The sequence below is a fragment of the Charadrius vociferus genome, unplaced genomic scaffold, assembly GCF_000708025.1.
Source record: "Charadrius vociferus isolate BGI_N301 unplaced genomic scaffold, ASM70802v2 scaffold372, whole genome shotgun sequence".
Lineage (NCBI taxonomy): Eukaryota > Metazoa > Chordata > Aves > Charadriiformes > Charadriidae > Charadrius > Charadrius vociferus.
The window spans coordinates 78,543-91,194 of record NW_009647036.1 but is presented as its reverse complement, the minus strand read 5'-3'; the positions used below and the strand labels follow the sequence as shown (position 1 = coordinate 91,194).

The window sequence follows — 12,652 nt, the reverse complement described above, 5'->3', positions numbered from 1 at the left end:
AACCCCATCGGTGAGAGCTGTATTCATTCCGTTCAAGTCAGCGTAGTTACAGTGGTGCAAACCCACTGTGAGAGCTAAAAAACCAATCGTGCTTCAATCTTCCGACTCCCGAGCCAGTGTCTGAGCGGGGCAGACAGCCATGTCGAATATACTCCTCCTGGAAAATTTCAGCATTTTGCCCATTGTCTGTCCAAGGAAACAGCATCGCCTTTGTTGCCCTTTACAGGAGGTTTTGGTTGTTTTTTTTTTTTTTATGATTCATTTGTATAAAGCTACTGAGATTAGGAAGAAGCCTTTTTTTTTAAAAAAAAAAGCCCAAAACAAAACTAGGTGACAATGAAAGTTGAAAATCAACTTCTTTACTTACTGAGACATGCATGTGCTTTTTGGGGGCGGGGGGGAATCCTGTCTAAAAGTTCTGCACACCTAAACGTTTGAAAAACTGAATTGAAAAAACTTAACTAGGTGTGCCACTGCAAAAAAGGTAAATTAATATAACAGGATGTTAGCAGCAGAAATGCTGGATTGACTTAGAGCTGTATAGTTTTAAAAGAGCCGATCCAGATTATTGCGGTTATCCAAAAAAAAAAAACCAAAAAACCAACCCTATTAAAAAACTGTTTGCAAGTTATCGTTTATTTTGAGATAATTCAGCTGCATTATGTTCAACGACAGGTTTAATAGTTGAACACTAATTATAACGGCTATTTGATGTTTTCATGCGTGTTGGCCATTAAAAAAAAAAAACCCCTCTAAATTACCTCTTACCTGTCAAACAGAAGGCACTCTACCCGCATCTACCTTGCTTTTCTCCAGCCCTCCCTTGTGGGGTTTTCTCACAACAGCTTTCCGGAAAGCACAGCTTTCCCCTTGCTATCTTTAGCACATTTATGTTCTTACCAAGGCAAGCAGGCTCTCAGTACAGGGATTTAGAGGCCTTTCCCGCTAATTGCCAGCTTGTAAACTTAATTGGACTGTCTCCCTGGGCACCGTTCCTAAATCAATTAGGCAGCCAGTTGGCTGTCACCTCTTTTTCCCAAGCAGGTTGCCTGGAAGCGCACCACCCCGGAGAAGTCAAGCATCCAAATGGGAAGATGTTGACCTCTACAGCTGAAAGTTATCACTTCGTAAAAATTCATTCTGTATAATTGCTGTAAAAAAAAAAAAAATCTCTTCTAGGAGGAAGGCAAAGCTCTCTCTGTCCCTCCCTCCCTCTTTTTGTAGTCTGCAAATGTCCCGTTCTCTGTCGCATCCTGAGTTTCAGCTTTACCCCTCTTCTTCTCCGTTGGCCGCGCTACCGAGGTAACGCTGCGGTGATCAGTCAGCCCCTCTCCCCAACCTCAGCGGTTTTTAGGTCTCTGCTATCGAAGAAATAATGCAAATACAAATCGTACGGAAAATTTAAGGGTCCGTGACGGCAAAACCCAGACAGGCATTTAGGGCTGAAATAAAATCCGTAATTAACTCACGGCTTGGAATTGTTTCCCATAAAAGACTGTTAAGAAACTCTGCCAATGAGAACAGGCAAATATGTTTTTAACTTCCAGCTGACGTATTATGATTTTGGACAAGTTCTGTGAATTCTCCATTGTGCTGTCTAGCCAGATTTATTTCAGGAAAAGGTTCCTATTAAATTTACCCTCAAACATTCGTGGCAAATATTTTTGGTGTCTAATGCCAAATTCATTTTCAAAAGCGTTGCGGCTTCTTGTCGTTGATGTCAACCCAGATCTTGGAGAATGCCAAACGTGGTACCGGTGCCAGTGGTTCGGCATTGCTGGCCTGGAAAGGCATTTTAAATATAATATTATATTTAATTAGCATGCAAATCAGGATTTTCATCTTCACTTCGTGATTAATGTGAAGATTGCCCAACTTTAAAAACACTAAACATTTAGGAAGAGTAAAGTCTACCATAACAATTAGATATTATCATCACAGGTACAGGGGTTAAACATGGCTATTGCGCAGTATAATGGCCATAGGCTTTGACACGTGCAAATGTAAAGTGAAATACAGTAGACAACCGTGTCTTTTCTTTAATGACACTAAAAATCTGAAATATTTCTCTGTTACAAGAAATAAATATGTAAGCTTTTTTCCCCCAAAGCATCAGATCTGTAATGCAAGTTCTCGGCAGGTTACTTGTCCTCAAGCTATAGTCAGCTGTTTTCCTCTACTCTTTTTTTTTGGTTTTTTTTGCTCAGCTCTTATTTTACATCACAAACAATATGCACAACTACGTTTATGAAAATGCTGGGAGGTACATCTTCTATATATCAGGTCTGCTTTTCTCTGGTGTCAGACTTTATTTTTTTCCCCCATCCGTCCTACGGCTTTAATATCAATATTGAAATGCAGCTTGTTCCCTTTCTCGCCAGAATTTTTGCCTTAAAATTAGTTTTGGCAAACAACATCAGAATATAAATGGAGAAAATAAATTAAAAAAAAAAATCACATTATGTTTCTATTTAAGGAGAGAGGAGCAGTAAATTTATTCCGGTCTCTTTCTAAGTAGGAGAGTAATGGAGCTGCTTTGACGTTTGAGCTGCCGTAAAGTTGTGTACGTAGGTATGTTCGTGTGAGACAAATGCCGTTTTTTAGCGTTGTCCAGCATTTTTTCCCTACAGGAAGGAGGTGCCATGAAAATGTATTTATTACCTCCAAAACAATAATGATAAAGCGGGAACGAGGTTTTTCTACCACGTTTGAAACAAACTTCATTGTCGTGTTGTCACCAGCAGATATTGGCCACGTTCACCCAACCTCCACGTCTGAAGTTCGCTGATGGTTTTTCTCCACTGTCCGAAGCACCCTCGGTCTATATTTAGTATATCGGTATATTTAATATATTGGTATATTTACCAAGATAATAAAGAGCTATCATCTCACATACAAATTAAATACTGAAAGCCATTAACTTAAACTTTCGGATTTTAACAAACGGCAGTTATTTTTCACTGTGCTGAAAAGTAGTCAGCTACTGTTTTACCTGCTCGTAACACTTTCTTTGGTTTTAATATTTCCTGTAAAAGGTGTGCTCACAAGAGGACGGCTGGGCCTTGTGGAAATCATCCACCAGTACATTCGTTACGATGAGATACACGCGGCAATTAATGTCCTGAACACCATGAACTGGAACACGATGGGTCGTCAGTGCTATATATGCTTGAGTGCCATTGTCAATCACCTTCTTAAACAAAAGCTCACACCAGACAGAGAAGGTAAAGGTCTGATTATATTTTTTAATGTAGTTTGGTGGCGTCTTCTTGATTCGTATGTGGGTTAGGACAATGTATTTATTGACTGTGTAAAGAAGACAATAGCGAGAATGCGGACAGTCGGCCAGATGATGGTACTTCGTAATCGAATGCCGTATGTAGACAAGTCATTTCTATAAAATCTGGATCCATATGTTGATTGCATTTTAGTTCATCTGTATCAATAGTGATTCTAAAATAATGCATACTTTAATATGTATATGGGACAGGCATGACTTGATATATATACAGCACCATCATATATATGCTGTGACTTTATTACATTACATAAATTTGCTTATGTTACAGGCTAACGTTAGTTAATACAGGATTGAAATGTTTGTTACATATTCATGCTCAGACAACACCGTCTTAAGGAGTTTTGCTGACGGGGAGAAGAGATTCCAGTGTGGTTTTTCAGGTGCTTTTGAAGGGTCATTCTTTCATTACAAGATCCAGAGGTTTTGAATACACTATCCTCTGCTGCCTCCTTTAGGATTATAGCATTTGTCCTCACCGTAATCTTCTGGGCCCCTGCAGTCGTAACTGGGGTCCCTCACGAGAAGCGATGACTTTTAGGTTCGCGCTCCTCTCCGCTGAAGCCCGGTGTGATGCCTTCCTCTTGATTTGCTGTCTGTCTTGAAACTCAATCGACTCCCAAGATTTGAAGTGCCTTGATTTAGCGAAGGTGTTATCCCCCAGGCTGGCAGGCAGACGGCTGGGGACCGGGCGTCTTTTGTGCCAAGAAGGAATACTCAGGATTCTGGTGTGTTTGATGATAGAAAAACTCCGAGGCGTCCTACATCGCTGCCGAGCTATCAGCTATCCCATTTTGGGGAATCTGATTTTTAAAAAAAAAAAAACCCACCTCTCCGTATTGAAAACCTAGCGTATCGATTCGAAATAAAACATGCTTTTAAAAGGACCCGTGAAGAGGGCTGGTTTTGAAACTCTTGTAAAAATACGCACGTTATAAATAGAGGTCGGTGTGTTTCCCCCCGTGCAGCTCCCTAACGCTGTTTACAGCAGACGGGATTTTATTCTGGCCAGGAGGAGTGATTCTGTGCGAATCTAACAAATTTGGCATGGTAATTTGTTTCCTTTTTTATTAGCAAAACCCAGCGGGGCCTTTTATTTCTAGCGACGGGGCAGTTGTCTTTGAGATCTTTATTCTGCCTTCAACATCAAGCTGGGCTGTCTAATGAATCTATAACTGTGCTAGCAGTTGCTCGTGTTCCACGTAGGTTGAAATATTTCAGAAGACCAAAACATGCTGTCAAGAAAACAGCAACGGCAAGGGAGTGTGGCTTGCTTTTGCACAGGTACCGCTGTATTCAATTTTAATGGAAATTGATGCTGCTAGGAAAGAAAATACCTTTGAAGTTCAACTTATCGTACTGTCTGGATTTCAGATAACGCAAAACCCGATTTGCTAACAGTTCGCCTGTGTTGCTAACGCAGTACGGTTAGCACGTTTAGTGCTGTCAAGGCTAACAAAATGTAACTATGCTCAGAAATAAAAAACTTATTTTAAGAAATACATAAATAAACAAATAATACATACAGAAAATATCACTAAATACAGAAATGGCTAGTTTTGACAAATGTTAATAACAGCAAATCGGTGGCGATTTTTGTCTGCCTAATGAGACAATAGGTGATATTTTGCTTTTAAAGCCGGCACAAAATTCTGATTAGCAGTAGCAGTTTGCACATTCACTCCGAAAGGAGAACCTGTATAGCAAACATATAGCAAATTGTCCCTGTTCTGCCTCTAATGACTTGTACTACGTGTTAACTCTCAAGCAGAGGTCACATAGCATAAATATTGTTGATCATTTAAATTTCCTTTCTGCTAAGCGTGTGGGACACAAAGGTATACTGTGTATTTTCTTGTATTATTTATAATTTTGTGTTAAAAACATGGAGAAAAAGGCCTAAGAGCTCCAGCTGTGGAGTATAGCAGTCAGAAAGTGTTTAAAAATAAGGAGAACTTCTGTAACAAAAGGGCTTTTATTGATTGCAAGGGAGGTTATCCTGTTTCCCACCACTACGTGCTGTAGGAGAGTCAAACCCTGAGGTTTTCTAGACCATTTCATTTAAAGTTTTTAAAGAACTGTGGGCTGAAGGAGGTTCCTTAGACCTCAAGGCCATCCCAAGAAGGGTTCTGTCACCCGCTGACCTAAAACAATAATCCCCCAAAATCTGAACTTCCTTGTTGCTTGCCTAAGAGGACAAGGACAATTTGAGCTAATTGAGAGTTGATCTCTACTGGACAAACTTGTTCCAACTGCATTACTCCTATGAGTCACTCTTAATTGTACGCTGCTGGTGAGAACTTGATGTGTTGTAGACTGCTTCATCCTTTTGACAACTTTTTGTTGCTCGAAGTCATTGTCAACTCTGCCTCAAAGTGAAAGTTTATGCGCGCTTTTGTGTTTGTACAATCTGTCATATTTTAATTTCATCTGTCCTACAACGACATCCCGTTTCATCCCTCTTTGAGGAATTTGACTGACTGCAAACATGAGCAACCTGTTGTAATTGAAACAGTTTCACTTGTTTCGTTGCTGCTGTGTTTGAACTCTGCAGCGCAGCTTGAGGCAAGCCTTGGAACCTTTTACGCTCCAACAAGACCCCTCTTGGATCCAACCGTGCTGGAGTACAGGGACCCGATCAGCAGATATGCGAGAAGGTTCTTCCACCACCTGCTCAGGTGAATGACAGTTTCGACTTCTATCAACTTAAAATTAATTGCATATTTCAATAACTGCCTCCTTTAATGTGGTTAACATTTTCCAAGAGGACCACCCCTGAAAAAAATGCATTCATTGTTACTGTTTGTTTAACTTGCACTTCGTTCCTTTCAAGTACAGTATGACAGATAAAATGCTATTCAGAGCTCCTCTATCATCAATACACTTGAAATGAATCACCCTTTCCCTTTTAGCTCGATAGAAAAAAGATAGCGTGCTTCTGAGAGATTTATATTCACCAACCACTTGCAGATTAACTGTTGAAACAGCTTACAAATGTGGAGCCAACACCAAGTTTAGATAGATGCTAAAATGCAAATGAGCAGTACACGGTCCAAGAAATGTTTGTCTTTGTACCGTTGAAGTCCGAGCGTTTTGTTGCCCTCATCCTCAAAGTTCTCATGCAGAAATTCGTATTCCAGGAGTTTTCAGGGCGTTTTCAGTGCCATTAAAATAAGAGGAGAAAATGAAATGTTGCATTCGTCTGTAAATTATATATTAGAAGAGTCATAATACTAAATTCGGGTAGAATTTGTAGTACATTGGTTTATTCCGAGATTTTTCCTTCATATTAAATCAACAGCCTAAAGTTCAGTTATAAATATCAATATTCAGGAGTTTAACCCGTTCATGTGTTTAACCACAAATACAGCTGAAACATTCCCTCTGACAATTATCCTGTGGGTGGAAATAAGGAGAAATTAACCTTCTGAACAGCACAACGTTTGTAACACCTTGCTGAGGGGGAGTATAGGTGGCCACAGCGAGAAGACTTGCAACGCACAAGAATCACTTTTTTTTCGGCGATTCTTCTAGATTATATATATTGGCTGCGTATGCCAAGCTAAGAACTGCAAGTTACTTTTGATAGCGCGGTTTGTGCTTCTTTCAAATCTTAAAGGGAAATATTGCATACTGTCGTCCGCATTTTGAATCTGAATAGGATCATCTTTCTGCTCAACGGGTCCATTCCCGTGGGGAAATTCTTCTAAGTGGAAGAGCTCTCCAAATATAATATGCACCAGCCTTTCAGGGGAGTTTTCCTAATCGATGTGGCCACAGTAGCGGGTCCAAACTCTGCTTTTGCCTTTCTCCTAGAAGCCGGGGGGCGGGGGGGGAAGATCTCTTGCGGCAAGTGGCCAACTGTAGTGGCCGCAGGCCAGTTGCCTGCAGAGGACAGATGCGGAAAGAACGCCTCCGAGATGGCTGAGAGGTGTAACCACAGTGCTCTGACATCTGCAAGAGAAAGGTGTATTCCCTCTGACTCAGGATTTGCTTCCAAACGCTAGCAGGCATGCAGAGGCGTGGGGCCCCGGCTACGCTTTCAGCCCCTGGGGCTGCTGAACACAGCTCAAACACTGACTCAATCCCCCTAGAAAACAAGAAATTTCAGTGTCAGAACGCTGCCCGGACAGTACGGGGCACAGGCAGGAGATGTATAGCAGAGTTTCCCCGTGTTTTTTACCTCCGCTATGAAGCAGCCCTTGAACCATCTATGGTCGCGGCAGTTTTTGGAGCAAATGTGTGTTATTTTGCTGTTTCCCTATTGTCGAAGGGATTTGTATTCAGCTGAATCAAAGTGATAGGATCATGTGATTGCTGCAGAACAGATGGTAATGCTTAAAGCTTATCTGGGAAGACATAATCTAAGTACGAAATGAAATGTTCAAAAATGGGAGATTTATCTGCTAGAAAGCAAGGAAACGATGTGCGGAGCTGATCTTTATTGTATTAAAGTGGCTGTGCCTTAATTGGTGTTTATTTCCTTTTAGAGGTTTCCTTAAGTGACTAGAATGATTCAGATGTAGGCTAAGCAGCGAGTACTACGGATTTGTTTGTTGGCGAAACGGTAAACCCGGGTTCTGGGTGAGAGAATGCCATCTCGGCGCGATGCAACGTCTAGGAGAGTCACAGGGAGGGCACAAGGCTCACTAATCCTTTCAGGCACCCAAAAGTTGCGCCCACTGCTATGAAATCCATCGGCGAGGAGCCGGCTAGGTGGCCAGACAAGAAGCCTTGAAGGCAGACGCGCCGTCAACGGCTGCTGCCGACTTGATGCGGCACTAAGGGGACATTTGTCACTCTCTCGTGAGCATCGGGAGACAAAAGCAAAGTGACCGCTTTGTGCCCTGTGGCAGCAAGAAGCGGAGGAAACGTGGCGCTTCCCAAATTACCCGCGCTGTAAGCGTGGCTGGTATTCAAAAAATATTGCTTGGAATAGAGTCGGGCTTTCCGCAATTCCTTTGGGCTTCGGAGAGCGCAAGCAGCACGTGCGCAGAAAGCAAATCTAGAGGATAAAGAGCTAAAACGTGCGGGGAAAAAACTCGGAAGTGGGGTGGGAAGGGTGGGGAAAGTGGGGTTAGGAGCGTGACGAGGAACTGGGGATGAAGGAGTAAAGGCATCCTTTAAAAAGTACAGGATTTACCGAGTCCTGCGCAAGGGCAGAGTGGGAGTACAGAGCGAAATGGGGGGAAGACAGCTTAGGGGGTGCGTGGTGGGCTCTAGAGGAGACCAGGCAGATAAAGGATGGACAGGGAAGGGTGGAGTCTTTCATACAAGATTAAAACCTTAAAACGCTTAAACGTTTCTAGATCTAAATCTGAAAAATGTTCATATAAACAAAAGTTCCCCCCACCACCACCACCCCCTCTCCGGCTTTCCTTTGAATGCCCCACCAATCTGCCTTAAGCCTTTTCTAGAAGGACCCGCTCTCGGGAGAGAAATATTAATTCATTCTACATGCTGAGACAATCTTTGACCTGCCTGCCGAGCCTGCCAAAAAGGTGCCAGTTATTGTTGTACTTTTGAAGATGCGAGTGTCTGCGTTTGCGAGAATTGAGAAATACGGTTACCTTTGCAGAAGGGCTATCCTCACCTAGCAATAATCACGTGCCGATGATTTTAATCTTTACTGTAGGCTGAAAGGTTGTATATCCAGTTGCAAATAACTGGAGACATCCATTTTCGCGTTATCAGCGGAGATGATAGGCTAACTCTTTTTCAGCCGTCAAATGGGATCAGTTTCTAGAAAACGCTGAACGCTGTGACGGTAGGTTCCCTCTTTTGGGTATCTTTAGAAAGAAGATGCTCCGTATAGCAAGTACGGGTTAGGAAATGGTGCTGCGACCTGAGATGGGGCAGGGGCCACGGGCAGCCCGATTGAAACGGGATCGCAATTAGACGGAGGGAAAACGCGTTGCCTCATAGTTGACGCAGCTGCGTTGTTTGCGGCCGTCGTTAGGAAGGCTGTGTTCTCAAATTTGCAAACGGTGCAGCATCTTCAGCTTCCGTGAAGAGAGAAGCTTGGAGGTTTGCAGGTATAGGCCCTGGACGTAGAATATGGAATACCTCCAAAACCAGGCGTTCGGTATAAGAAAATTAAAATTAAAGGCTTCTTAATTATATGCCGGGGATGCATTAATGCAGTATTTATGGAATGAATAATTATTTTCACTTTAAATTCTTATCTATAATTAAAAAACACGGGAACTGAATGACAAGTATAGAAAGGTAACTTAGGTGTTCCTCCCCACTTGAGCAGCACTCGGGTGTTTTATTATGATGTCACTGCTCGTAACGATCCAACGCCTTATATCATTATGTAAAAAGGTTGCGCAGAGGTGGATTTACGAGGAAGCCTTGGGGAACCGCAGCCTTCTTGCCCCCACCCTTTAGTGGAGGGCTGTCTGCTCAGTGTGTAATTTGTGTAGGGGTGGGGGGCAGCGGCGGCACAACCTCCCTCCAACAGCCTCATCTGGCCCTGTACACAACGCGGAACGGGCTGGGATCGTTTTTTCACTCGTTAACTACGGCGGCGCTGACTCACAGCTTTGCTTCGCTCTCGTCGAGCGCTCGTAAATCGTGCTTGTCGTATTTTCTACTGCGTGAAATTATCTTGTGTGTTCGACACACACACACACACACACAGAGGCGCAAACACACACGCCTGCGCTGTTTGGTTCAAATTTTTCTGCCCCTCTCAGAGAGGCGGTGAGGAAGGAACGTGGCGGGAGGTGGAGGTAAAGGCTGGGCGGGAAAGTGAAGTCTGAAAGGCAGCTCAGGAGTCGTAGAATTAGAAGGCATGAATTCTGCTGTGCCCTTTCCTCCTTTGCACTTCTGTTCTTGTGTTTGTGAATACGCAGTTTAAGGATCTTTTTACCTTCTGGTTGGGTTGTTGGTTTTTTTTTCATGGAAAAATGCTAAGATTCAAAACCATTTGGACCTTTTCATCTGATAATTCCATTAAGAGAATGTCACTGGGGTTTTTCCCCCCTCCCTGCTACAAATACGTTCCCCTACAAAGCAAAGTTCTCTTATAAAGAACAACATAGAACATTTGCTTCTTTCAAGAGCACAGCGTAGCTCTGATCATGTTCACTGGTTGAATTTTTGGATGGATTCAGGAAAGATTCTCCTTTCTCTGAATCCAAAAATTAAAACCTCGGCCGTGTTTTTACTGTTACTCTTTTTATGCCTTCAGCAAATCTCCTCAGAAGCGTTGTGTACTCTTCCCAGTGTTCAATGTAAGAGGCTACTGGTTAAACGCAAGGAAGAATTTAGCTCCGCGTTGGGCAGAACGTTCATAAAGTGGCGTGACTTTAAAGGCGGAACTCGATGGAGCTCCTTCGTAAAGAAACGCTCGTAACGGAGACGGGAGAGTAGGTGGTCGTTAGCGTCTGGGGAGACCTCTTTCCAGCCGGTCCTGATTTTTATGAGTCACTTCGCTGTTCAAGAGTTCTGAAGTGTACTGCTATACTACCTGACATGATGCCTTGACACAGTCAGTTATCACTTAAGTCCAAGACAGCCTTTGAAAAGCTCAAATAAAGCTCTTTCGCCCTGCAGGTACATCACTTATGCAGTACTAACTACCCCTCGGTAAGCAGGTTCCCCTATCACTACACTGCAACCTGCAAAGTAGATATTCACTGTGAGTATTCCGTCCTAAATAGGACCCTAAATCAAAGGTGCAAAAAAATGCCTCAACTCCATAGGGTGAGTTCCCAATCCCGTCTGCCGCCAGCCGTACGGAACAGAGGGGCAGAGTGAGCAAAAGAGCTTTTATGATCCTTTTTAAGAGCGCCCTAAAAGTAGAATCTGTAATTACATTGGGGCATAGTGTTTCACCAAATATGTATAAACATTAACGATGACATGGTTCAGGACTAAGAAGGGCTTTTATATTCATAAGGTAACCTATTAGGCATTAAATTATGCCTTCAGATAAAATGGCCGCTGATGTCAGTCAGGTTCTCTACGGCGGCCACATGAACAGAATCCATCTCTATGGGAGTAAGTTCAGTAGCAGCATTCTGACTAAAGTAGCACCTTCTGGAGAGGACTTTGAAGAGTCATTTTTTTGTCATCTTGTGAAAACGATCAAACCCAAAGGCTTTCAGATTACCGCCGCACTGATAAATGAGAATTTCAATTGCTGCGATGGAACTGCACATGAAAAGATTCCCCTGGTCATGCTTCTTGACCTGTTTTAGAAACAAGCAATAAAGGCGCTATTTAATGGAACTGGATTATTTTTGCAGTTAAAGAGGTTAAATATCTCAGGAAAAGTTTAGAATGTCTTTCCTTCAGTCCTGTGTTGCTAATGATTTTTTTTTTTTCTTGAACCAGCTCCACGACAGTTTTCAATTTCGGTCAGATGCTTTGATGCCAGAGGAATGGCTCCGGGATTTAATTCTGTAGTGCTGATTACAATGTAAGAAATATTGAGCAAAATATCAGGGGAGGGGGGGAACAAATGACATGCCATAATTGCTTGAGAATAAAATCCCGTGAAGATAAACCACAAGAAACCTCTGTCAGAGATTTGGGCGAGATTTTCCGCTGAACCCAATGGGAGACGTTGCTCGGAGCGTGGGAAGAACGGCCCCTCCCACACACTTAGAACAGTCCCAGAGCTGCTCTAATAAGGAGCCGTTTCCCACAGCTACCAACAGATGGCTGTTTGGTGGCCCAGAGTGCCACGAGTCCTCCGGTTCTCTGCTACGTCCCCCACCCCTGGGACTGCACTAGAAGAAAGGAACACGCAGAGAACAGCTACGTTGGACTAACGTTCTTTGTGCCAAGGCTATTCCCACGCGCTGGTTAATCTGACTTTGATATTGGTACTTTTAGAAGCTGAGCCCACATAGAGACCATTGTTGTGTTGTGTTGTGTAACTGATAATCTGCCCTCATCGGGTGGCTTTTTCCTGCTGTGCCAGCTGTGCAGTTCCCCTGAGATCTGAGGGGCGTGCATCGTGGGGAAACAGTGCAAATATACCATGTTCCTGGACAAAAGCTCAAGAATAAGTTCTTAGCAACACATCTCCACCTTTGAGCAGCTGCAGCTCAGCCTCAGCTCGCCTTTGCAGGTCATTGCTCCCTCCCCATCAACTCTACCTACGGTACCTCCTTCTAGGAGATACCTATGGTATCTCCTTCAACTCTACCTACGGTACCTTCATAGGAGATACCTATGGTATCTCCTTCTGGAGCAACACTCAAAAATCTCTTCTTGAGGTCCTGACCAAGAACCTGAATTTACGACGTGGGGTTGTTCTTTTTTTTCCTTGCAGTCTTTCCAGATTGATTCATGTCTCATCTCTTTACCAAGATACTTTTCCTCCATTCATCTTCA

At 43.1% G+C, this 12,652-nt stretch overlaps 1 protein-coding gene across 1 annotated transcript in view; it reads left to right on the top strand.

Annotated features, from left to right (window-relative positions):
- The window catches only part of WDPCP (WD repeat containing planar cell polarity effector), a gene marked incomplete at its 5' end in the record, with an annotated part of 94,832 nt that overhangs the window by 16,190 nt on the left and 65,990 nt on the right, over positions 1 to 12,652 (top strand). Inside the window, 2 exons of the mRNA XM_009895602.1 lie at positions 3,036 to 3,224; positions 5,853 to 5,976. Coding sequence (XP_009893904.1) covers positions 3,036 to 3,224; positions 5,853 to 5,976 — 313 coding nt within the window. The remainder of the gene's footprint in view (positions 1 to 3,035; positions 3,225 to 5,852; positions 5,977 to 12,652) is intronic.